Source organism: Bubalus bubalis, chromosome 14 (assembly GCF_019923935.1).
Source record: "Bubalus bubalis isolate 160015118507 breed Murrah chromosome 14, NDDB_SH_1, whole genome shotgun sequence".
Lineage (NCBI taxonomy): Eukaryota > Metazoa > Chordata > Mammalia > Artiodactyla > Bovidae > Bubalus > Bubalus bubalis.
In genome coordinates, this window is record NC_059170.1 from 58438814 (window position 1) to 58465614 (window position 26801).

The following is a 26801-nucleotide window of genomic DNA, read 5'->3' on the forward strand; positions in this document are numbered from 1 at the left end:
TGCTGTCAGCTAAACCTTGCTGAGCCACAAAGAAGGTTGGAGGTTTCATGGGAAGGCACTATATTTGTAATGAATTTCTCAGAATGCACTGCTCCAGAGCTTTCAGAAAACCCGTCTGCATCTGGTTACATGTTTTCTTATCATGCCCTTAAAGCCAGAAGCATTTAACTTGGTAACAGTTATGTTTGTTCTTTGACTAGTAAGTAGTTATAGGGACAAGGTACAAAAAATAGTAAGCATGCAGCCCTTTATTTAGTTTTGCAAAGTCTCTGTGTCTAGTTCTGTATATTACATGACTGTGTTATACAAATACACTTATGTACAAAAACACTCTAGCTGTGCAAACTTGTTGCCTTTTAAAAATGTCCGGCAAGTCCCATTTCTGCCCATCCCAAGATGGATGTTTAAAGCATGCATAAAAATGAACTTTGGTGTGGGAAAACTACTCTATGTGCTGTCACATACAGTGTTTTTGGCGTCTATTTATATATTTACAAAAATTGATCCGTTTACAGAACCGTACAGAAGTGTACATTTTAAAATCCACAATGCAGTGGTGTGGGTTCCCAGGTCTCAGAAAACAAAGGGAGGACTGAGATGCTGCAAAGAAACAACTAGAGAATCCCAATATGTTGAAAAGAAAGAAAGAAAAGCAGAACTAGCTAGCTTGGGCTGGCAAATTATTATACATAATTTTCATGGCAGTGCAGTAGGGTTGATAATTGCCTTCTACACGTGCCTCTGTGTCGGCCCGTGTAGAAGTTCACTGGCTTCCTGTCTAGCACACTACTTTCAAATGTACAATGCTATAGTATCAAAATGTTTTGGCAAAAAAGATCTCGAAAGGAACCATGAAGTTTTGACAAAAATAGAAATCTGTAATAAAGCTAAATAACACTAAAATAAAAGGAAATATAATAGTATCTGTTTTACAATTTGTATAGTCACACTTGTGTATTTCTCTGTTCACTTCTAGTCTCCGTAATGAAAAATATTTTTATACAAAACATACTAAAATTCTTGAATCATACATGTTTTACATGCTTAATACATATTTTATTTTCCTGTCTCACACACACCCTTCTCTCTCACCATACTCTCTTTTTTGGTAACACATGCTTGCTTCATTTAACAGGTACTGAATAGAGACAGTAAACGCTATGTAATTAGAACAGCAACAAAGTAAAAAAAAAAAAAAAAAAAAAGCTTTACTGAAGTCTATTAATTCAGTATTTAGCACATACTTAGCATTAAGCCTCAAACAGTACAGCAATATGTTACATTCTCTTGTGAAAACAGTAAGACTGTTTAAAAAAAATTTTTTTTTTCTTAAATGTAACTCCAACTTGTGTTTAATTGGATTTGGCCTTTAAGAGGTTTCCTTTGCTGTGGATGGGGTGGCTTTGCTTGAACTTCCGTTCTGTGCCTTGTAGCTGGTGAGGCCAGGAGTGTGGCTGCTCCTGATGCTCTTTGCACCTTGATTCAGTGAAGTGGGGGAGGCAGGGGACGGGGGGGAGGAGGAGAAGGAAGGAGGGGCTGCTCGGCCATTTTGAGTCTGCAGTGAGAATGAGAGATGGTGACCTTTCCCTGTATGAGTGGGGCTCTGAAACTTTAAGGAGCCATTAGAGACAGAGGGGATCAGGGAGGCGGAGGGAGCAGGTCGTCCTGTTTGGGGGCTGAGAGGGTTAGAAGGAACCGATGGTTTAGTAGCAGGCGGATTAGGGAAGTTAGGGCCGTCACCACTAGAAGAAGGCAGAGAACCGCTTTTCCCAGAGCTGGGAGAAAGGGCTGGAATCTTAGAAGCAGGTAAGGAGGGGAAAGTAGGCTTACAGTCCCCACCAGCTTTCTTAGCACTTCCATTAGCCTGCAAACAAAGATGGCGGGAGACAGTTTGTCAGAAAGCTGGTAACACCATCAGTCCACAGGCTCTGGCAACACAGCCCTTCTGAGGATCATTAAATCAAAGACACCAAACCAAACTTAAACCAGTTCGAGGCCTGAGCTAACTCTTGTCATGCTGTACTGGGCCTGGTAGAAACCCCCCAAGTGCCGGGCGGAGGATGTACAGAACAGGGAAGAGGGAAGAAGAGCGCTTGTGAGAACAGGCACATCATTCTCCTCCCACCTCTGGGTTCAGGGGGCAGGGGGGCCATGCGGGGGCTGTTACTGGGGTGGGGGCGGGGCATCATGATGGTTAATGGGCCTCTAGTGCGATGCAGTCAACACACACGTTAGTCCTGGTGACTTTCAGGGCAGCCTTTTCTCTCGGTTTCCCCAGGTGTTCTGATGAACCCCTACACTCCCCCAGGGAAAGCCACCTGGCCTGCCACCTCGTTTTTACAGGTCAACTTTGGAGTCACACAGTGAAAGATGTTTTATTGCGAGCATGCAAAAGCGTGGTGAGAAGTTCAACAAAGGCTTTGAGACTCTCTCTTCATGCCCCCAGATCCAGGATGGCTAGATAAACTGTATCTTAACAAAGAAAAAGTGCAATATTTGGTATAAACTAAGTCAGTGACTTGCTTCTTAAGCGCAAGAGTGTCCATCCAAAAGCGGGCTTAAGGTAGAACTACCTGGCGGTACTGGCGGGGGTCCTGCAGTTTGGACTGCTTGCCAGGCTTGTCCAGGCTTCCCGGTCTGTTCTTGGAACTCATGGGGACTGGCATCCTGCTCGTCTGAGGGGTCCCGGTGGAGCCCTGTGGGGAGGAGCGGCAAGAGGGGGGAGAGAAAGGACAGTGTGAGTGGGTCATCCGAGGCCACCCCAGTGTGTGCAGAGAAGCTCAACGTGAGAAGCCACAGCCCTACATGCAGGACAGATCTAGGAGACGGACATCAGGAGACACCACTGGGGTTAATTCGGAGAATCAAACAATGAAACTGCCCCACTACTGATCAAACGGATTTTAATGTGAGTATCAGAGCAATCACTTCAACGGCAAATAGCTGGCCCAGCGTCCTTGGGGTTTTCCCAACACCAGTCAGCAACAGAGGTAAAAACAGAAATCGATTAGCTGTTAGACACCTAGTTGTTGTTGTTTTGAAGGCGAGGGAAGAAGTGTGAGAGAAAGGGATCATGGTGAACAGACAACAAAACAAACGAGCCACCTGAAAGGAAGCGAGTCAATCACAAGACACCTTTTGCTAATGGTGATTATGGCAGATTTAAGAAAGCAGCTGGCTCTTTTCATTTTTCCATCAGACCAAGATACCTTACGTGAAGCTGAAGGTATAGATGAGGGGGGCTCTAAGGCAGTGGATGCTTCATCCAGGACTAGCAAGGACGGGGGACTGGCCTCCTGGGCCGTGTGGGATGAACTTGCAACAGAATCTCTGTGGGAAGAACACGCGGTCTCAACTAGGGCTTTGGGGCTCATCTCACTGATGGTGTTTTCCAGCTGTTTGATGGTCTGCTCCAGGCTGTCCAATGTCCTGTAGGTATTTTTTCTGATTTCATCAGTTCTCGAAACCAGAGCAGTACTCTCTGGACTGGGCTGCTCTAGTCTCCTGAACAGGCTTTTAGGGGCGTCTTCGGATGGAGACCTACTGATCTCGAATCGCTTGGCTTCCTTGTGCTGTTTCAGCGTGCCGTCCTCTTCCTCCTCTTCGTAGACCACCACCTGTAACGTCTTCTTCCCAGTCTTCGTGCCTGTGCGAATGGCTTGCGTGAGAGCCACAAGCTGCTTCTTTGGAAATTTGAACTTGAACTTTTTCTTGGGGCTTTCAAATTGGTCATCGGTCACATCACCCTGGCTTTCTGAGCTTGGAGAATCGGTTGGGTTGAACTTGATCTGCTCGGTTTTATTCACTTCCTGTCCTCCTGACACTGCTGTCTCCACTGAAAGGAAATGTGGCTGCAATTTACTCTTGGCCTCCTGCCCTGCTCGAGGGCTGCCCAAAGCCCCCTCCTTAGGAAACTTTTGGGGAGTGTCATTCTGGACCACAGGGTCTCCAGTCTCCTCCTCTTCCTCTTCCTCTATCTTTTCTTCCCTCATCATTCTCTCCAGTTCCTCGTCACACTCCTCAAATATGGTTGAAAGTCTCTTGTATGCAGCCCGGATGTCCATGGGCTCATCAAAGATGATGATCACGGGCTTCTTGTCCAGGCACACCACGGGCTCTTCACTTTCAGTGCCTTCCTGCTGGGACTGCGGCTCTTTTTTGGCATCAATGTTGACCGTCTGAACATCTTCCCCCTGTCGGCTCACTATATCGCGGACCTCCCCGCTGGAGAGAGCCTGGACCGCGGTTTTGGTGATCATGAAGGCAATGTTGTCGGTGGTTGCCTTCTCCTCGCTGGGAGAACTTGGTGTGGACTCCCCATCCTCACTAGGGATCATGTTAGCATGCTTAGCTCCCTTTGGTCTTAGGACAACTTGGCCAAACTCTGTCATGGGAACCTCTTGGTCTGGAGTTTTGACATCATGAGCGGTCAATTTGGTTGATCTAATGGGAGCGGGAAGGTGACCCTTCTCTGAATCTTCTTGTCCTTGCTGACTCACCCCCTTTGTCTTCCCATAATTCATCTTCTGATTCTCAGCATCAGATGCAGGATACTGCAGCCCGGACTTTTTAGGTCCTTTGTTGATTTCACATTCAAATGAACTAACACCAGAGAAACTAGAATTGACTTTAGACACATTTTTCTGAGAATGGTTTTTACTGTCTCTAAGTAAACTCTTAGTGGAGAGGGAACTTTCCTTCATTGAGATGTCAGTTTTGTATTCTGCTGTTCTTGCTGCATCAGAAATACTATTCTCCATTTCTCTTTCCCACTTAGGATGGTCACTAGGTGTGAGAGCCCCTGGGGTAACCTGAGAGGAAGAGTGGAGGGGGAAAACCACACAGAGTGATCAGAATAGATCTGGAGGGAAGGGATTCAATCTGCATGGTATCAGTTGGAACACATATCTGGTGAACTCACCTTCCGGGATTCCACTGGGGGGCCATTTTCATATTCAACATCAGATTTCCGTACGTCTTCATGGAAAAATTCCAAATTCTGGTAGAATAGTGTAGGACATGTTACTCCACAAAACCACACCCCCGCCCAAAAGTGGACTACAACTAGAGTGTTCCTTTAATTACACTTCGAAAACATGCGGGCCAAGCACATTTGTTACACACCAGTCCAAAGCCTACAGCTCTGTTTACCTTGGGTTGCTTGGTTCTCCAACTTCCAAAAATGCCCTGTGTTTGCACAAGATGAAAATCTCAATTAGCAAAATGCTTCAAGGATTTCAAATGTTGGTAGGGGGAACAGTTAAGAGAATATAAAGGGACTGATTCTGGACCAGCATGTCCTCTTTTCACCATCTGACTGTGCGCTTAGCCGACTCTAAAACCTGAGGAGTGGGGTGGCGTTGTAGAAAGCACAATATATCAGCAGGCAGATTTTGATTCTGGCTGGGATCTGCCACTTAACTGTGTTATTTTAGGCAAGTCATCTCACTTCCCTGGGCCTCAGGTTTCTTCCTTATAAACCAAGGAACTAGACCAGGAAAGTTTTCACATCTCTGCCAGATGGTTATTTCAGTCTTAGCTATGCTGCTTGTATGGGGATCGTATATAAGGGCTCTGCATTGGTTGGTGTGGTACTTTGAGGTTAAAAAAAACCCCAAACCATTATTTTTCCCTGGTCAAATCATAGCTTTGAAAACATACTTGCAGTTTGTACTTGCACTTGCCAAGCAAAGTGTGAAAATAACCTTCAAACTAATCATACCCAAGATGATCAAATCCCCATTCAGAGTGATGGTGCCTCCAAAATGTCATCTAAACATTCAGAAAACAGATACTGGAGGCTAGTGGTGACTGTGCCGTCATGATTCAGCTTTGAGTCGCTGTGTGCTCTGATTTAGAGGGCAGATGTGTTTCTGAGGTTCCCACCAAGATTCCCAAGGTAAGAACCCAGTGGAGAGGACCAGCTATGGAGAATGCGCTACCTGCTTGGGGGTGTAGCGGTAGCCCCAGGCCCCGTCCACAGCCCTGACACTAGCCCCGCCTTCGCTTCCAGGGCCATGCTGGCCTTTCTTCTGGCTGTAGAAGCCCAGGAGGAAGAGGTGATCAGAGCAGACTGGGACATGATCCCAAGAAGGTGGTTGGGTTTAAAGCAACGACAACATAACGAAGCACAAGAACCTAGGCCCCACCAGGGACAACCTAGATCAACCCTACTGCCCAGCTGGAAATGGAAAGAGTGTGTGTACACATCCAAGGAGTAACAGAGAGACAACAAAGTCAGTGTTAATCACAGGGAAATACGGCACAGGATCCTAAGCACGTCAGCCACCAAACACCTCGTGTTTAACCTCCCCTCATCCCCATCGGGCCCCAGACAGGCGCAATGAGATTCAGCTGCTACAGTGGAACAATATCTCTTGTGGGATTTAAAATTCAGATTTTAAATTTAGACGTAAAATGCTGTAAGAAGAAAAATAAATGAGGTTTTTGTCTTAAGGTTTCAACTCCAAAGAGGGAGTCAGCATACTGTGCTAGGACCTGAGTGTGAATATACCCAGAGGAAGAACTGACATGTGCAGGGCTGCTGTTCTGTTGACCCCGTTTACTGGGGGGTTAGGACTGGCATCTGTTCTGATTGGTCAGTCCACGTCATACCCAGTGAAATAGTTCAAATGCCACCCAGGAATATATGTATTTTAAAACAGATTTAGCAGCAAGAATGGATCTGCTTCATCAAAGGAAAATGACTTCCCTCTGATGGAAAGTCACTAAGGTAAAGATGCCACGTGTAGGTCTCACATGACCTAGCATTTTTGGTGCCGAGCTAGAAAAATGAAGGCAGGGATCAAAGCAAGTGCAGTAACTTTATCAAGGTTGACTTGTTCACAGGCGTCATGTAATCTCACAATGGCATCTTAGTCTATATAGTCAAGACTCTGCATGAAATGTAATTAAGCCTCATGAATGTATCTGTTTTGGGACCCGGAGATTTGACTGTTCAGACAACTGGTGAAGCAGAGGTAATAAGCATTTGGGCAAGAAACCAAAATTAGAAACACAGAAGTAAGTACTAGGCTAGCACTTCACGATAGAGGAGAAGAATTTTAAGAAACATTTGATTTATGGAAGAGAAGATGAATAGCCCAGGAAGAGGTTAATAATGACAACAATTTGGGGACAGTTCTGATAGTCATGGTTATTATGAAGGAGATCAGTCTACTCAATACGATTATCCAGAAAAAGTACCTGTAATTAACCCTAGTGTTTAATGGCCTGGAGTTGGACAATCAGTACATACTTGCTCAGTATCTGATGGACCCTTGATTGAGATCTATGTGATTGATGGGATATGGATTTCTAATTGCAGGGCAAGAAACCCCATGCAGCATTTTAGCAAATTAGAAAAATTCTGCAGTGAGATGCAGATGACTGTTTCTGGAGGGATCCTCAAGGAGCTCCTGGTCAGTATTTTAGAAGAAACGGTCACTTTGGCTCAAGTACAGCACGTAACTCAGGACACGCCAGGGCCTTCTATGAGCTGGCTTTATAAGGCCACAGAAGGAAATTCCTCAGACTGAAGAAGCAACATATTTCCATTGTGACTGTCATGCATTCAGTTCATACTAGTAGTAGATTTTCTTCATGAGAAAGATAAATCAACAATACTCTCCTCTGGTGCATAGAGATACCCCTATCACCTGGTCAACAGTTTCATTTGCCAGATACGTAGCAGGCGGAGTTTACATGAGGCTCTGGGATGGCTGGGAGCCAGGGAGCAGCAGCTCAGCCTCTGGCAGGGCTGCACAGCTGCCAGCTATAAGCCAGGACTGCATCTCTTGAAGGATTGTGCTTGAATAGCCCTCTGGTTTTGTGATCCTGTATTTTTTTCACTGAACTTACTTATCCCTGGACCGAGGTACCTATGTGAAGTAGCTACTGGGCTGTATCTTATGGCTGATTTGTTTAACTTTACTTAAAGGAAGCTAGAAGCTTTGAATTCTGAGATACAAGTTCCTGGAAGAAAATGTTAAAGACTTTTTACCCTGAAACTTAAGAGGCTTCATTCATAGAAGATGACTCTGTTTCCAAAAATCACCAAAGCTCCAGATTCAATTTACAGAGTTGAAGTTCAGACATGCAGGTTAATCTCCTTTCCTTAAAGTCCTTAGAGGAAAGGACTTTAAGCTAAGCCAGGGGCTTCCCTGGTGACTCAGCTGGTCAAGAATCTGCCTGCAATGCGGGAGACCTGGGTTCGATCCCTGGGTTGGGAAGATTCCCTGGAGAAGGGAACGGCTACCCTGTAGGCTACTCCTGTATTCTGGCCGGGAGAATTTCATGGACTGTATAGTCCATGGGGTCGCGAAGAGTAGGACATGACTGAGTGACTTTCACTTTCTTTAAACTCCTTATGTCATGACAGTGACCTTGTTTCAGAACCTAGTTCTCTCTTTGGAAACTTTGAGAATGACAATAAGTATAATAGCGTAAAGTGATACTGAACTTGTTGACTTGGAAGGTGCACTCTGAGAATCTGTAGTAGTAACAAAAACTCTGGCATCCTCGAACATGTGTGAAAGTCTCCATGGATACACCCATGGATGGCAGGTCAACAATTTTGCTGTGCATTTTCTTCCTGGAATCGAAAGCTTTTGCTTACTTTTAATGTAGGCATCTTTGGTCCAGAAGACATGTTAAAAATTAGAAAAAGTGCTACCTGCTTCATGTTTCCATTTTTTTTTTCTCTTAGAGTTCTAGAAAATCTTGATGATGGCTTATCTTTGGTTTGGGGAGAAAATGCCTAAATTCTGCATCTATGTTTGTGTGCTCTGCACAGAACACAGCATCCACTCTGGAAACCCGAGTCAGAGATCTCTAATGAAACCCCAAGCCGTGTCTCCATAAGTTTAAGGAGGGGGAAAAAAACGATGAGGAAAAGAGAGAAGGAACAGAAGCTCAAGCACAGAGCGATGTTAGTGCCAGAGCCAGGAAAGAAAGGACGGCCCGCTGGGTGGCCAACGTGTAACTGCCACGTTACCTTCTTCTCCTTGGATGGGGCTGTGGCCCCCGGCCTAGTGTCTTTAACGTGGCTGTCAGCCCGGGACTGCTCAGCGTGACTGTTTGAATTTACATCCATAAAGGAACACTTCTGGAATGCCTAAGGAATTAAAATACTGAGGTTAACAGGGATGGAGTGCAGTGAGGCGGTCAGAGGGAACAGCTGGGAATCCAGAGGATTTCCCGGTTGAGACCCCAGCCTGGTCCTGCGTGTGGGACACGCTGGGGCCAGGGAGTCAGCACCCTGAAAACCGGCTCCCCAGTTGACCTCAGGTCAGCAAAGCCTTTATTTGGGGGGCCAAGATGAAATGGACAGAGCCTTTGAAATGAAAGTCCTTTAATTCTGTCTGGGTGAAGCTGATTTGTACTTAGTAGGGCTTCTTTTTTTTTTTTTATCTGCAATTAGTTTTATTGGATACAGACTTTTAAATTAATATGTTTTATATGTTTAAAAAAACTAGATGAGCTTCTTTGAAAGAGTTTTGACCCTTAAAAATGCTGACTGTAAATGAATTAATAAGAAGCTATCTTTCCAGCTTCCATTATATTTTTGCCAGTTTTATTGAGATGAAAGGGCACAAGATACTGTACCTTTTTAAACCTTAAAATGGAAGTCGTCTTTAACAGTTCACTGTTTGTAGCAGCAACATACTTCCATGCTCTGGACTGTTCTGCTGTAGCATAAAGTGAATTTTGAGCAGCCTGGGAGCAACCAGAACCCCACAGACTTGTCTCTGAAAACTAATGACTGTAGTTACAGGAGTGCAGGGCCACTCGAGTGAATAGAGTGAGGGCGGCCAGCTTTCAGAGAGAAAGCATCAGCTGTGTATCGGGCAGGAAGGGAGCGACAGTACATATGATGGTAAGAGCAGGCGAGTTCCAAGCAGCAGCGTTCCCTGAAATTACTAGTTCGGTCAGGCTGCGTGACATCCAGTTAAAAAATACCGTTACCTGGGCTACACCTAGAGAATTGAGCCAGACTCTCACTGCAGGACTTTTTCTTTAAGTTTTCAAATTTTTGTTTCATGGAACTAGGATTGATTTATAATGCCGTGCCAATCTCGGTTATATAACACACATTCTTTTTTAAAGATTCCTTTCCACTATGGTTTATCACATGAATATAGCTCCCTGTGCTATATACTAGGGTCTTGTTTACCCATGTGATGTATCTTTATGTAATAGTTGACACCTACTAATCCCCAACTCCCAGCCCTCCTTCCCCCATTCTCCCCCCTCAGCAACCACAAGTCTGTCCTCTGTGAGTCTGTTTTTGTTTTGAAGATAGGTTCATCTGTGCCCTGTTTTAGATTCCACATACAAGTGATATCAGATAGTATTTCTTTCTCTTCTTGACTTGATTTAGGATGATAACCTCTAGGTCCATCCATGTTGCTACAGATGGCATTATTTCATTCTGTTTTATGGCTGAATGTATTCTATTGTATGTATGTACCACATCTTCTTTATCCATTTATCTGTTGATGGACATGAAGGAAGTTTCCATGTTTTGGCTATTGTGAATTGTGCTGCTGTGAACATAGGGGTGCATTTATCTTTAAAAAAATTTTTTTTATTGGAGTCTAGTTGCTTTATAATGTGTTAGTTTCTGCTGTACAGCAAAGTGAATTAGCTACATGTATACATAGATCCCCTTTTTGGATTTCCTTCCCATTTGGGTCAACACAGAGCACTGAGTTCCCTGTGTTACACAGTAGGTTCTCATTAGTTATCTATTTTATACATAGTAGTGTACATATGTCAATCCCAGTATTCCAGTTCATCCCAACCACCCACCTTTACCCCCTGGTGTCCATATGTTTGTTTTCTACATCTATGTCTATTTCTGCTTTGTAAATAGGTTCATCTGTAGCATTTTTCTAGTATAGCATTAGTATATAATACTTTGTTTTTCTCTGACTTCACTCTGAATGACAGTCATTTGGTCCATCCATGACTCTGTAAATGGCACAAATCTGTTCCTTTTTAAGGATAAGTAATTCCACTGTCATATCTTTTTGCCTTTTCATACTTTCCTGGAAGGAGGAGAAAGGGATGACAGAGGATGAGATGGTTGGATGGCATCACCAACTCAAGGGACGTAAGTTTGAGCAGGCTTCGGGAGTTGGTGATGGACAGGGAAGCCTGGCACGCTGCAGTCCATGGGGTCATGAAGAGTTGGACACGACTGAGACTGAACTGAACTGAACTCCCCTGTGTTGGGTTGGCCAAAAAGTTTTTTTCAGGTTTTTTTGGTTTAGGAGTTACGGAAGAACCCAAATGAACCTTTTGGCAAACCCAGTATAGATAGACGTACCGCATCTTCTTCGTCCCTTCTTCTGTTGATGGACATGCAGGTTGCTTCCACGTCCTGGCTGTTGTAACCAGCTGCAGTCAGCAACAGGGTGCATGGAGCTTCAAATTATAGTCTTCTCCAGATACATGCCCAGGGCTGGGGCTGCTGGATCGTATGGTAGTTCTATTTTTAGTTTTATTGCTTAAAGAAACTGTATACTGTTCTCCATGGTGGCTGTATCAATTTACATTCCCACCACCACTGTAGGAGGGTCCCTTCAATCCACACCCTTTCCAGGATTTACTGTTTGTAGATATTTTGATGATGACTATTCTGACCAGTGTGAGGTGACACCTCATTGTAGTTTTGATTTGCATTTCTCTAATAATTAATGATGTCCAGCATGTTTTTATGTGCCTCTTGACCATCTGTATGTCGTCTTTGGAGAAATGTCTGTTGAGGTCTTCTACCCAGTTTTTTATTGGGTTGTTTACTGTTTTGGTATTGAGCTTCATGAACTGTTTATTTTGGAGATGAATCCCTTGTCAGCAAATACTTCTCCCATTCTGAGGGCTGTCTTTCCGTCTTCTTGATGGTCTCCTTGGCTGTGCAGAGCTTTTGAGTTCAATTAGTTCCCATTGTTGTTTTTGTTACTGTAGGACCTGGGTCAAAAAAGATCTTGCTGTGATTTATGTCAAAGAGTGTTCTGCCTGTGTTTTCCTCTTAAAGAGTTTTACAGTATCCAGGCTGACATGTAGGTCTTTAATCCATTAGAGCTTTGTCCAGTATATGCCCAAGAGTGGAATTGCTGACTTCGACTCAGCAATTCTATTTTTAGTGTTTGAAGAACCGCCATACTCTTTTCCAAGTGGCTGTATCAACATATATTCCCACCAGTAATGTAGGAGATCCCTTTTTTCTTCACCCTCTCCAGCATTTGTTATTTGTAGACTTTTTAATACTGGCCATTCTGAGTATTATGAGATGGTATCTCATTATGGTTTTGATTTGCATTTCTCTAATAATTAGTGATGTCGATCATCTTTTCATGTGCCTCTTGGCCATCTGTATGTCTTCTTTGAAGAAATGTCTGTAAAGTCTTCTGCCCATTTTTTGATTGTTTTTTTTTGTTGTTGAGCTGTAAGAACTGTTGTATATTTTGGAGATTAAACCCTTGTTTGTCACATTATTTGGAAATATTTTTTGCCATCCCATAGGCTATCTTTTCATTTTTAAAAAATGGTTTCCTTTGCTTTGCAAAAGCTTGTAAGTTTGAGTAGGTCCCATTTTGCTTGCTTTTGTTTTTACTTCTATTCCCTTAGGAGACTGACCTAAGAAAACATTGATTTATTTATGATTTATATCTGAGAATGTTTTGCCTATGCTCTCTTCTAGGAGTTTCATGGTGTCATAGGACTTTAATTCCTCAAATTATTCTAATGTGCAGGCAGAATTAAAGACCAGTTATTTAAATGAATAATTTCAAATAATCAACTCATGTTTTCTTAATACTAAGTACTGTCATTTGGAAATAACTGTAGACACGAAGAATAACCTGTGCCCTCTCCACATGAACATTCCAGCACAGGTTTTAAAATACACATAGAGCTGATGCTTGGCACCTTCCCCAGCTATTCTGGCTCCTGGTCCCCTCCTTCGATACCCTGTCCTCTCTGATCCTGGAGAGGCCCCAGGGCTCTGCTTACTAAGGCCATTCGCCATCTCCATTGGGCTGTTAGACCCTGGACTTCAGAGCCAGTGTTTTTTTCCTTCTGATGCCCAGTGACATGCAGTAGGAAAGTTGTCCCAGAGTTACACTCGGGGCTGCAGCTGCTCCTTGCTTGTCCTGCCCCAGTGGGGCCGGGGGCTGCCTAACTCTCTAGAGCCTGTGGCGGCAAAGGCTCCAGCAGGGCCACTGGCCGACTTTCTACTGCAGCAGGCTAAGTGAGGACGTTGGTTACGTTAGGGTAGACAGCGTTTTCCTCACCAGCTGCCCGGCCACCAATAATACAACAGGAAGCCAGATACTCTGCCTTTGTATAGCTTTCAAAGAAAGCATCCAAGCCATTTAGATATCAATGGAGGGAAATATCCTCAAGTGTTGGAACACAGAAATTAGTTCTCTTGGGGGCAGTGCAGGACTATTCACAAGCCTAGTGCTTATTCACCTTTCAAAATAAGAAATTATCTAGTGCTTTGTCTTCATTTGAAACAAACTGGGTCATGATTTATTTATACCATGATTGATTATTTATACTGTATTGTTATTTAATATTGGCATATAATCGATTTACAATGTTCTGTTAGTTGCAGGTGTACAGCAAAGTGCAGTTATACATACACACATCTTTTTTTAATTCTTTTCCCATTTATGTTATATTGAGTAGAATTCCCTGTGCTATACAGTAGGTCCTTGCTTATTATCTATTTTATATATAGTAATTTGTACATGGGAGAAGGCAATGGCACCCCACGCCAGTACTCTTGCCTGGAAAATCCCATGGATGGAGGAGCCTGGAAGGCTGCAGTCCATGGGGTCGCTGAGGGTTGGACACAACTGAGCGACTTCACTTTCACTTTCCACTTTCATGCATTGGAGAAGGAAATGGCAACCCACTCCAGTGTTCTTGCCTGGAGAATCCCAGGGACAGAGAAGCCTGGTAGGCTGCAGTCCATGGGGTCGCACAGTCGGACACGACTGAAGCGACTTAGCAGCAGCAATGTGTACATATTAATCCAAAACTCCTAATTAATAACCCCCACAACCTTTCCCCTTTGGTAACCTAAGTTTGTTTGCTTAGTCTGTGAGTCTGTTTCTGTTGTGTAAATAAGCCATTTTTTAGATTCAATACATGTCAAAATCCTAAAAGATGATGCTGTGAAAGTGCTACACTCAATATGTCAGCAAATTTGGAAAACTCAGTAGTGGCCACAGGACTGGAAAAGGTCAGTTTTCATTCTAATCCCAAAGAAAGGCAATGCCAAAGAAGGTTCAAACTACCACACAACTGTACTCATCTCACACGCTAGCAAAGTAATATTCAAAATTCTCCAAGCCAGGCTTCAACAGTATGTGAACCAAGACCTTCAGATGTTCAAGATGGATTTAGAAAAGGCAGAGAAACCAGAGATCAAATTGCCAACATCCATTGTATCATCGAAAAAGCACGAGTTCCAGAAAAACATCTATTCCTGCTTTATTGACTACTCCAAAATCTTTGACTGTGTGGATCACAACAAACTGTGGAAAATTGTTAAAGAGATGGGAATACCAGACCACCTGACCTGCCTCCTGAGAAATCTGTATGCAGGTCAGGAAGCAACATTTAGAACTGGACATGGGAACAACAGATTGGTTCCAGATTGGGAAAGAAGTACGTCAAGGCTGTATGTTGTCACCCTGCTGGTTTAACTTCTATGCAGAGTACATTATGAGTAACGCTGGGCTGGATGAAGCACAAGCTGGAATCAAGATTGCTGGGAGAAATATCAATAACCTCAGATATGCAGATGACACCACCCTTATGGCAGAAAGCGAAGAAGAACTAAAGAGCCTCTTGATGAAAGAGGAGAGCGAGAAAGTTGGCTTAAAATTCAACATTCAGAAAACTAAGATCATGGCATCCAGTCTCATCACTTCACAGCAAATAGATGGAAAAACAATGGAAACAGTGACAGACTGTTTTTTTGGGCTCCAAAATCACTGCAGATGGTGAGGGCAGCCATGAAATTAAAAGATGCTTGCTCCTTGGAAGAAAAGCTATGACCAACTTAGAAAGCACACTAACAAGCAGAGATATTACTTTGCCAACAAAGGTCCATCTAGTCAAAGCTATGGTTTTCCCAGTAGTCATGAATGGATGTGAGAGTTGGACTATAAAGAAAGCTGAGTGCCAAAGAATTGATGCTTTTGAACTGTGGTGTTGAAGACTCTTGAGAGTCCCTTGGACTGCAAGGAGATCCAAACAGTCCGTCCTAAAGGAAATCAGTCCTGAATATTCATGGAAAAGACTGATGCTGAAGCTGAAACTCCAATACTTTGGCCACCTAATGCAAAGAGCTGACTCATTTGAAAAGACCCTAATGCTGGGAAAGATTGAAGGCCAGAGGAGAAGGGGACGACAGAGGGTGGTGAGATAGTTGTATGGTATCACTGACTCAATGAAATGAGTTTAAGTAAGCTCCAGGAGTTGGTGATGGATAGGGAAGCCTGGCGTGCTGCAGTCTATGGGGTCACAAAGAGTCAGACAAGACTGAGCAACTGAACTGAACTGCTATTTGTGATATCATATATTTGTCTTTCTCTGACTTATTATGAGGATCTCCAGGACCATCTGTGTGGCTGCAAATGGCATTAATTCTTTTTGATGACTGAGTAGTATTCTGTTGTGTGTGTGTGTGTATATGTATATATATATATACACACACACACACACACACACCACCTATTGTTAATTTATTCCTCTGATGAACATTTAGGTTACTGCCATGTCCTGACTATCGTAAATAGAGCTGCAGTTAACACTGGGGTGCATGTGTCTTTTTGAGTTATGGTTTTCTCTGGATATGCCCAGAAGTGGGACTGTTGAATCATATGTGGTACTATTTTTAGTTTAAGGAACTTTCATACTGTTCTTCATAGTTGCCTGTACCACTTTATATACCCACCAACAGTATAAGAGGGCTCCCTTTTCTTCACACCCTCTCCAGCATTTATTGGTTTATAGATTTTTGATGATGGTCTCTTTCACTAGTGTGAGGCAATACTTCATTGTAGTTTTGGTCTGCGTTTCTCGGATAATTAGTGATGTTGAGCATCTTTTCATGTGTTTTAGGGGCATCTGTATGTCTTTGGAGAAATGTCTATTTAGGTCTTCTGGCCATTTATTGGTTTTTTTATTTTTTGATGAGCTATTTGTAAATTTTGGAGATCAATCCCTTGTCAGTTGCTTTGTTTGCAAATACTTTCTCCCATTCTGAGGGATGTCCTTTCATCTTGTTTATGGTTTGCTGTGCAAATGCTTTTGAGTTTAATTAGGTCCCATTTGTTTATTTTTGTTTTCATTACTCTAAGTGGTGGGTCAGAAAACTTCTTGCTGTGATTTATGTCAAAGAATGTTCTTCCTATGTTTTCCTCTAGGAGTTTTAATAGTGCCTGGCTTACATTTAGGTCTTTAATCCATTTTGAGTTTATTTTTGTGTATGGTGTTAGAGAATATTCTAATTTCCTTCTTTTATATGCAGCTGTCCAGTTTTCCCGGCACAAATTACTGAAAAGGCTGTCTTTTCTCCATTGTATGTTCTTGCTTCCTTTGTTAGAGACTAGGTGACCATAGATGCATGGGTTTATCTTGGGGCTTTCTAGCCTGCCAATACCATATGTTTTGATCACTGTAGCTTGCAGTAGAGCCTGAAGTCCGGGAGCCTGAATCCTCCAGCTCCATTTTTCTCTCTCAAGATTGCTTTGACTTTTTGGGATCTTTTGTGTTTCCATAGAGATTGTAAAAAGTTTTTGTTCTCATTCTGTGAAAAAGGCCATTGTTAATTTGATAGGGATTGCATTCAATTGTAAGTTGCTTTGGATAGTATATTCATTTTCACAATATTGATTCTTCTCATCCAAGAACATGGTATATATCTCTTCATCTGTTTGTGTCATCTTTGATTTCTTTCATCAATGTCTTAGGTGGTTTTGTGAATACAGGTCTTTTACCTCCTTAGAGACTGGTTTATTCCTAGGTCTTTAATTCTTTTTGTTGCTATGGTAAATGGGATTGTTTCCTTAATTTCTCTGATTTTTTTTGCTGTTAATGCACAGAAATCCCTTGCATTTCTATACACTAATTTTATAATCTGCAACTTTACCAAATTCACTGATTAGCTCTAGTAGTTTTCTGGTGGCATCCTTAGGATTTTCTATTTATAGTATCATGTCATCTGCAAATAGTGACAGTTTTACTTCTTTCCCAATTTGGATTCTTTTTCTTTCTTTTTCTTCTGTGGTTGCCATGGCTAGGACTTCCAAAACTATGGTGAATAATCATGGCAAGAGTGGACATCTTTACCTTGTTTCTGATCTTAGAGAAAATGCATTGTTTTTCACCACTGAGAATGATTTTGGCTGTGGGTTTGTCATACATGGCCTTTATTGTGTTGAGGTAGGTTCCCTCTGTGCCCACGTTCTGGAGAGTTTTTGTCATGTATGGGTGTTGAATTTTGTCAAAAGCTTTTTCTACATCTCTTGAGATGACCATATGGTTTTTATTATTTAATTTGTTAATACGGGTGTATCACACTGATTGATTCCCTTTCCTTGATTGTGGTTTCCTTTCCACAGGCTCCAGGGCTGTCCATCTTGCTTCTGGTGTTTGCCTCTTGGGGGAGGAGGTGGATCTAAGGGGCTTGTGCAGGCTTCCTGGTGAGGGCGGCTGCTTCGTTGGGTGCAGTTGTGTCAGGGGTGGGTGTTTAGAGGTGGCTATGGGCTCAGAGGGGGCTGTGTTCCTAGCGATTGTTTGGCCTGAGGTGTGCTAGCACTGGACCTATAGGCTGTTGGGTGGGGCTGGGTCAAAATGGTGACTGCTTGGGGAGCTCACCCTATGAGTACTTTCCAGTATGTCTGCCTCCAGTATCTCTGACCCCATAGTGACCTCATACCTCCCCAGAGACCCTCCGAGACCAGCAGGGAAGTCTGGCCCAGGCTCCTATGAAGTCACTGGTTTTTCCCTGGGTTGAGAGTGCACAAGACCTTGTGCGCATCTCCAGGAGTGGAGTTTGTTTCCCTCCTTTTGGTGGAGTCCTCTGACCCCAACCCTGCCGTCCTTCTAAGCCACATGCTGTGGGGGCTCCTCCTGAGGCCAGGCCCCCAGGCTGGGGAGCTGGACGTGGGGCTCCACACTCTCACTCCTGTGGGAGAACCTCTGTGATACAATCATCTTTCAGTCGGTGGGTCTCCCACCTGGTAGGTACTGTGTTTGATGTTATAACAGCAGCTGTGTCCCTCCCGTCTTATCTTGGCTTCTTCTTTGTCTTTGGATGAAGAGTGTCTCTTGTTGGTAGGTTCTAGTGCTCTTTGTCGATGGCTGTTGAGCAGTTGGTGTGGCTGTGGTGTTCTTGTGAGAGGAGATGAGCTGCCATCCTTCTGCTCCACTATCTTGTCCTCTTCCCCTTCATGTTTGTTATTCACACCATAATTCGGGAGCACATGCTATAATGAATGGCCTCAGCATCTGCCTGTGCATCTCAGCACAGGCACCAATGCTCAGCAGCAAGTAGCCTCGACCTACCAGTGTCTTGGTCAGAGGGCCCCCAGTGGATAAGGCCTCCATGCACGCAGCTCTTTCAGGAGTCACTGACTATAATCCATGGTTCCTATGAATGAAATTCTCGGAAGGGTCTAAAAACCTGTAAGCAGCACAGGTTTAAACTGTTTAATGGAGGGGATGCCTCAGGCCAGTCCGAGTTTTAATGAGGCTAGACAGGGCTCATGCATGTGACAAATACACCAGCAGCTGGGCTTTCCTTGGAAAACCCGAGCAACTAAACGCTGGCCGTTGTCACCATGGAGAGCAGGATGAAGAGCTGAGGTGGGCACACAGCACCGTCTGAAAGTTCTCCTGCTCCAAACAGAGAAGGCAGACCCTCGGGCTGCACAAAACCACTGGTACCTTGGCAGACATGTTCTGGAGCCCTAAGGAAGTTTGAGCTGACCATCGGATGGGCAAAAAAGTCCTACATTAATTCATGAATCAAAATGAAATACTCTACAAATAGACTTTGGTCTAGGAATTGTGCTTTATGACTGATTAGACAAGTTCTTAGAGTGTACACCTGGGGCAGATTTACACCCAGGATCTGAATGTGGGATCAACTGTGGGTGTAGCCCTATATCCCATCATTATTCCTACAAGTAGACTGGGTCTGTTAACAAATAAAAATCTAAAAATAAAGTAACATTTCTCAAATAGACCAAAGAAAACGGGAATCAAGATTATTCTGCTTTTTGGAATACCTAAAAAGACGACGTTGACACTGACTGGGAATTTGGCGTGGAGGACAGAAGGCCACATGATTCCAGGCCTGTCGTTCTAAGAACTAAAGCGAGAGAAGGGTACCCTGCTTGAAGGGGACTTGAATCTGTCCTTAGGAAGGACTGGTATTTCTAATCCCCGTCTTAACTCATATTGACCACAGACGTAGTCATATGTCTTTTGTTACCAAATGACCTGAGATGTTTCAGTGTTCACTTAACCAAGTGCTGGCCACGGGCCTTAGTTTCTGCAAAAAATCCCTCAGTCAATAATGTGTTAAGCGCTTTTAAAATGAAGCAGAGACTATTCACACTGAAAGGAAAGTAAATCCTACCAGCCAGAGCTAGGAAAGCTTGGAATTAATTTTTGGCATACACCTCCTGAGCTGTTTTATGCAATGGTCATGCCTTACACATACTCAGTGCCACCTCAGGCCCAGCCCAGAGATGCAGGTGACACGGCGCAGGTCCCACAGGGCTCTCCCCACGCCCACGCCGCCTCATGAATCTGAGAGACACAGCCAGAGTCCCAGAGGGAGCGGCAGGAGCCACGGTCAGTCACCTCTCCACATACCTGAAGTTCCGCCATGATTTTGTCTCCCTCCTCCTCCTCCTCCTCATCCTTCGCAGAAGCAGTGACAGGGGGTGGCGACGGGGCCCAGGCTGCCGCCGGCTCCTCGGCCGGACACTTCGTGGCTCTAGCCTGTGGACTTGGTCCAGCATCTCCACTGCTTGCCTGTGGAAGATGTGAACCACAGTCATGGGCTTTTCTCCCCCAGGTGCTGGAAGAGGCAGATCACAGAAGACATGCATTCCCTCGCTGCCAGGTGCCTCAGCTTCCTAGCTCTTCAAACCAAGCTAAAAGGCTGTTTTGTCCACTCCCATGTAGTTTGGGTTTTTCCTTGCCCAAGGTGTCATTTTGGCAAAGGAACTGAAGAATTAAAACTCCTTAACTTCAGTGCCTTTTAGAAAGGTCCTCCTTGGAACCTGTATTTTCATTTAACAGAAAAGACCAAGCTTGCCAGGTTAAGTGGAAGCGAAAGCTCTCTGAACCTCTTTCTGTTGACTCCCACAGCAGGGTCAGCTAATCACAGTTACCTTTGTAAGATGAGCTTTCTTGTGCTTGCCCCGCAGGCCCCCATTTTCAGTCTTAGTGTGCTTCGCTGGGCAAGTAGCTGGTGATTTGAATTTCACATAGTTGTAGCTAAAAGTCAAGTAAGGATAGAACTCCTGGGGCTGAGTCTATTCCAATAATATACTGACTGACATTTTCCCATCTGTGGTGCTTCCTTGGAGATCTAGTTCATTCTCTACTTCTGTTTGCTACCTTTTATGTTCTAAAGGAGAGCAGAGAAGACCTTGTCTAGGGACATCATCTGAACCCAGAGACCAGTTTAGCAGGGCTTCACCCATCAGACCTTAGCAGTGGCGCTCTCCTTCCTGCCGGTGTAGACCACGTCCCCCGACCTTGTGGTGGTGAGCCCAGATCCTGGCAGGTAGCTCCGCCGTGGCGGTGGTGGAGGAGGAGGTGGGGACCTACCCCCCAGCTTGTCCAAGTCCAGTTCTGAATTTGGAGAGTCTTCTGGAAAACAGTGTGTCATTGCAAAATCAGCTTTCAAGATAACATCCAGAAAGTCCACTGTATTTCTAGAATGTCAGTGTAACTTGACTCAAACTTCTTTCTTCTCTCCATGGTGCAACAACTAAAAATATAGGCCTTGAAGCCTGACTGGTTTGAAGTCCTAGAAAGGCCCTGAACCATTCAATTAACCTCTCTCTGCCTCAGTTTTCTCATCTGTTTAATGGGTTAACAATATTGTTTCCACTAGGGTGTTGTGAAGATTAAATGGCTTGATGCACATAAAGCATTTAAAATAATGCCTGGCTTATAGCAAATGCTATGCAAGTAGTACTTAGTGTGACTTTTAAACAAATTTCTTACCCCAAAAAACTTTTACCAGGAGAGATGAAAGGTCAGAACCCCTTGCAGGGCCTCCAGAGCTTTCATCCCTGAATTTGAAAAGGAAGGTTCAGAGGAAGGCTTCAGGTGGAGGAGGTGAGAGTAGAATCTGGCCCAGGAAGGGCCAGAGGGAGAGTGGGAAGCAGATTGGGTCACAGAACAGAGTTGGGGAGAAAGTGGATTTTTTTTTTTGGTCATGGTTATGTGGTTAGAAAAGGCCTCTCCGCTAATTAAAAGAAGAAGCAAACGCAGAAATGAAAGAATCAGAAAGTAGTACTGACACCGAAGGTTAGGAGATGCAGCTGTCTGCTGAGCTTTCCTGCCAAAAATGCCCAGAAAAGGGCATTTCTTACTCAAAACTCAAACAGCTTCAATCCTGTCCTGTATCAATATCCTTCCCTTCCACCTTTTACCAATACTCTATCCAAGAGCTCGCAAATGCGGTAAAACCAGAAATTTGGAATCGGAGCTTCCAGCTGGCCTTTCCCCCAACTCTGGGGACTCACAGGCCAGGCCTCCCAGGAGTGTTTGTCTCTTCTGAGCAAATGACATGGAATTGTTTAGAGGAGGTGCTTGAGGACTTTCTACTGAAAGTTTTAATAAAGGCTTGGGCAACCCATCAGGGTGACGGGCCAGTGATTGCAGTGGACGGTTTCTGGCTTGTGCAGAGGGTGCCGGTTTATAGGGTCTCGTCCTGAGGCCCACAGCCTGGCTCTGCTCTCCCTCCCATATGCAATGACAAAGGTTCTGTCTCTGAGCAACTTGAGGTGCACTGGGCTGCATGTAAATAATGTCTTAGTCCATAATTTTAAGATCAGAATAAGGCACATGGTTTTTTAACTGGTTGAAGATTTACCAGCTTGAGTTTAACAGCTATTTTATATTATTATGGAGACAATGCTTAATTTCCACAGTTTGGTTGGTTAAATATACTATCTAATAATTTTGATTTAAAAAAAAATGTGAATCCTCCCTGTGATCTAACATCCCTCTAGGAGCTCATAAAATCTGGTGTTTTCTAAGGAGAGCTCTCAATTTAAACACAGGCCTCCTGTTCCCCCAGCTGCTGTGGCAAAGGGTCATAAATTTGTAAGAAAGGCAGAAGCTACATTTTTCCTTAGTGGACACTGTTCTAGAATCCTAATGCAGAACACAGCTTCCCTGCTATGGTTACAGTTCTTCAACAGTAGTAGTCAATAAAAATTAAAATAGTAGCAAGGCTCTAGAGACATCTGAGGCTTTTTCCAATTAAAAATTTTTTTTTCTTGTTAAAATGGACTTTATTTTCCTCCCAGCTTTGAGATATAATTGAACAAAATTATACATATGTAAAGTGTACAACCTGATGATTTGATAAGCATAAACACTGTGAAATGCTTAAAACAATCATTAACAAACACATCCATCACTTCATAGTTCTGTGTGTGTGGTGAGAATGTTTAAGATCTACTCTCTCAGCAAATTTCAAGTATATATTAAACATTATTGTCAACATGCTGTACCTGAGATCAGATCAGATCAGTCACTCAGTGGTGTCCGACAGAGTTTATTCCTCTTGTAACTGAAAGCTTGTATCCATTGGCCAGCACGTCCCCATTCTACTAGCCTCCCTGCCCCCATTAATCTCCACTTGACTCCCTGTTTCTGTGAATTCACTTTTTTTCTTTAAAGATTCCACCTATAAGTGAGGATACACAGTATTTTTTTTTCTTTGTCTGGCTTCTTTCACTTAGTATAATATACTCCAGGTTCATCCATGTTGGAGAAGGAAATGGCAACCCACTCCAGTATTCCTGCCTGGAAAATCCCATGGATGGAGGAGCCTGGTGAGCGACAGTTCACAGCGTCGCAAAGAGTTGGACACAACCGAGTGACTTCACTTCACTTTTTGTCCATGTTGTCACAAAAGGCAGGATTATCTTATTTCTTATGGTTGAATAATGTTCATATATATATCACACAATTATGCACATATATATTATACATGCGTATACACTATAGACATATACATAGAATATATGTATAAATATGCAATAAGTATATATTAAATAGGCATACACATATCACATCTTCGTCATCCATTCCATTTAGCTATGAACTTTTCCATATCCCTTCACAAATAACGCAGCCATGAACATAAGAGTGTTGAGATGACTGTGTTTCCTTGGAATATATACTTGGATGTGGGATTGCTGGTTATGTGGTAGTTCTATATTTAATTTTTGGAGAAACCTTCATACTATTTTCCAATGGCTATACAAATTTACATTCCCATCAACAGTGGACAATGGTACTCTTTTCTCCACATCTTTGCTAACATGTGTTATCTTGATTTTTTTGATAAAAGACATCCTAACAGATGTGAAGTAATATCTCATTGTGATTCTGATTTGAAATTTCCCTGGTTATGTTGAACAACTTTTCAAATAACTGTTGGCCATCTGTGTGTATTAGGTTTCTCAAAAAACTAAAAACAGAATTACCAGCAGTAGTATATAGTACTATTGGGTTAATCCTCCCCAAACAAACACTAATCTGAAAAGATACGTGTACCCCAATATTTATAGCCACATTATTTACATTTGCCACAATATGGAAGCAACCTAAGTGTCCATCAACAGAGGAATGGATAAAGAAGGTGTGTAGTGAATATATACAAGAGTATTCTACTCAGTCATAAAAAGAATCAAATTTTGCCATTTACAACATGGACTCTTGGAGGGTATTATGCTAAATGCGTAAGTCAGAGAAAGATACTTTATGCTATCACTTATATGTGGAATCTAAAAAATAAAACAAAGTAGTACATATACAACAAAATGAATCAGACTCACATATACAGAGGATTACCAGTGAGTACAGAGGGAAGGGAGGAGGGGCAAGATAAGGGTAAGGGACTGAGTTATAAACTATTCTGTATAAAATAAATTAGCTACAACGATATATTGTACAAAACTGGGAATATAGCCACTATTTTATAATGAACTATAAATGGAATATAACCCATCAAAATTGTGAATCACTATTGTGCACCTAAAACTTATAAATTAAAAAAAGTTTTTTATTGAGGCATAGTTGAGATACAATATTATATAAGATTTTTAGGAAGTGAGAGCTTGTGCCCATGTGGGTGGCACCACACTGACCTGGGGGCAGCCAGCCCACACAGCTCTGATAGCACCTTACCTGAAAGTTCTAACTTGTCCACTGGAGCATCACCCTTTGGCTGGGGGCCTGAGGCTGGTGGCATCTCCAGGTTTGGAATTGACTTCATAATATTGGCCTGGGCTTCTTCTAGGAGTTTCTCAAACTCCTTCCCATTATAGTGGTCCAGATTTTGCCTTTTCTCTTCCCATTTCCTTTCTGCTTTCTGAAGGACATCAGCAATGAAGAAAGTTCAAAAGTCAGAAGAGAACGTGAATTGATAAGTTTTGAGATTTAATGCTGGGGTGGGAGAAAATGTAACCCATTTAAAGCACTGGTCAAATGATGCTCTGGCTTCTGTGTCCAGGGACCCGTCTGCACATCAGACAAACCTGACCCTTACGCTGTCTGCTGCTGCTGCTGCTGCTAAGTCGCTTCAGTCGTGTCCGACTCTGTGCTACCCCATAGACAGCAGCCCACTAGGTTCCTCTGTCCCTGGGATTCTCCAGGCAAGAATACTGGAGTGGGTTGCCATTTCCTTCTCCAATGCGTGAAAGTGAAGTCACTCAGTCGTATCCGACCCTCAGCGATCCCATGGACTGCAGCCTTCCAGGCTCCTCTGTCCATGGGATTTTCCAGGCAAGAGTACTGGAGTGGGGTGCCATTGCCTTCTCCATGCTGTCTGCTATATCTCCTTAAATAGGCTGCCACAGAAGCCCAAGTGATGTTCATTCACAGAGCAGTAAGCTCAGAAACCCAACCATTCACTCACTAAGTTATCACTGAGCACTTACCACATACTCTCCCAGCACTCATGAGAGGGATAGATATACACTCAAAGGTGTGTAGCCCATAACTTTCTTTTCTTCTACACTGAGCTTTCATCATAGAGGAGATGTTCAAAGAATCAAACACCAGAACACTCACTAATCCTATGTCTTAGTTCTGCTGCTGTCAAAAGAGTTGCCATATGACCTTCTGGGTCACATTTTCCTATTTACCAAATGAAGGGGGTATTGAGATAATAAGCTCCATTAAGTTCTACAGTTTCTACACAGAAATACATAAAATGCATTTTAAAATATCTGTACATTTTTTGAAAGAATATTTTCCTGTGATTTTGAGATGTTACATTATCATTTTAAGAGGGAAGAGTGGAAATGAGCACCAGGATCAGCGGAACCCCATACTGTCAGAATCAGAAAAGACCCAGGAGATCACGGAATCAGTGTATCTTACAGTGAGAACACAGGCGCCCGGTGAGCTGGAGGATTTGCCCTCGAGTCCCTCTCTAGGAGTAACAGCCGGCACTGTCACCATCCGGAGCCGCCTCTGTTTTTTCCTTCCTTGCATTTATCATCACCAGAGCCTGGTCCCTTCTTTCACTGCCTACCCCAGAGCCTATGGAGGCCTGGCACTCACTGGGGCTCAGTAACATCTTTTGAGTGAATCAAGCTCAAAGGCAGAGCCAGTAGGAAGACTCAGGCCTTCTTACCGGGGATCAGAGCATTTCAGAGGTGACTTGTGAATGTGCTGCTGAAACTTAAAATATACACATAACAATGGTAATTATGCCTCATGGATTCTCAATAGACATTTTTAAAAGAATCATCCTACTGACCTCTTTGCAATATAGAGATGTTTAATGTGGCAGATCCACTAAATCTCAGGAGGAAAATGTGCTTGCAAGCCTCCTCCCCACCCTGACAGGCAGAATCATCATCAATCACATTTCACCCCATCTTGTAATATGCATTTTATAAGCAGCTAACTTGGTTTAGGGGGCACAGCCTCTGAATCTGGAGCAGAGGGGAGCTGCCTCATGTTCAGAGGCCCAGTGGCCATGACTCTGGCCTTTATGGTTTTAAGATGTCACCTCTTGAAGCAAGTTATCCACTGCTGACTTGCAAGAGAGGCAGGAATGGTTAGGACTGGGGACTGAGGACACAGTCCTGAGTGGAGGAAACTGTTCAGAGAAGGGGAAGGAGAGACCCAGGGGAATGCAGTGTGCTGATGAACACTGACACCAGCTCTTGCTGAAAAGAATATTTTAAAAACACAGCAGGTTCTCTCTATACCCTGTGACTTTGAGAGCTCTCTCTCTTGTTTCTTCTGTGACTTCAGTAACAACTTCCCGTCCAGCATCCTTTATTTGAGACCCACCACCTCAATCAGTTCTGCATACTGTTTCCACATGAATTTTCTGAAGACACCACGTTTTATCACTGGTCCAAGCAGCAGCATTTCTCTGATATCCACGGAATAAAATCTTAGTCGTCTGAGACCGGGGAGTAATCTCTCCCCAGTCAGCTTCCAGCCCCATTTTCCCTTCTCTTCCCAGTAAACAGGTGTACTCAAGG

General features: G+C 43.5%; 1 protein-coding gene across 29 annotated transcripts in view; it reads right to left on the reverse strand.

The window, feature by feature from the left end:
- Positions 1-230: 230 nt before the first annotated feature.
- KIAA1217 (KIAA1217 ortholog) overlaps positions 231-26801 on the reverse strand; it is an 829478-nt gene continuing 802907 nt past the window's right edge. For 16 of the 29 annotated variants that reach the window (XM_044927453.2, XM_044927454.2, XM_044927455.2 and 13 more), the window contains 9 exons: positions 24484-24667; positions 20756-20919; positions 19912-20073; positions 8996-9115; positions 5152-5187; positions 4922-4999; positions 3210-4811; positions 2574-2696; positions 231-1864 (listed from right to left, as the gene is read on the reverse strand). In XM_044927453.2, the coding sequence (XP_044783388.1) occupies positions 1370-1864; positions 2574-2696; positions 3210-4811; positions 4922-4999; positions 5152-5187; positions 8996-9115; positions 19912-20073; positions 20756-20919; positions 24484-24667 (2964 nt within the window). In that variant the 3' untranslated portion in view covers positions 231-1369. Of the gene's footprint in view, positions 1865-2354; positions 2697-3209; positions 4812-4921; positions 5000-5151; positions 5188-8995; positions 9116-19911; positions 20074-20755; positions 20920-24483; positions 24668-26801 lie in introns of those variants that run through there. The other 13 variants (XM_025264644.3, XM_025264647.3, XM_025264651.3 and 10 more) reach the window with 10 other exon arrangements.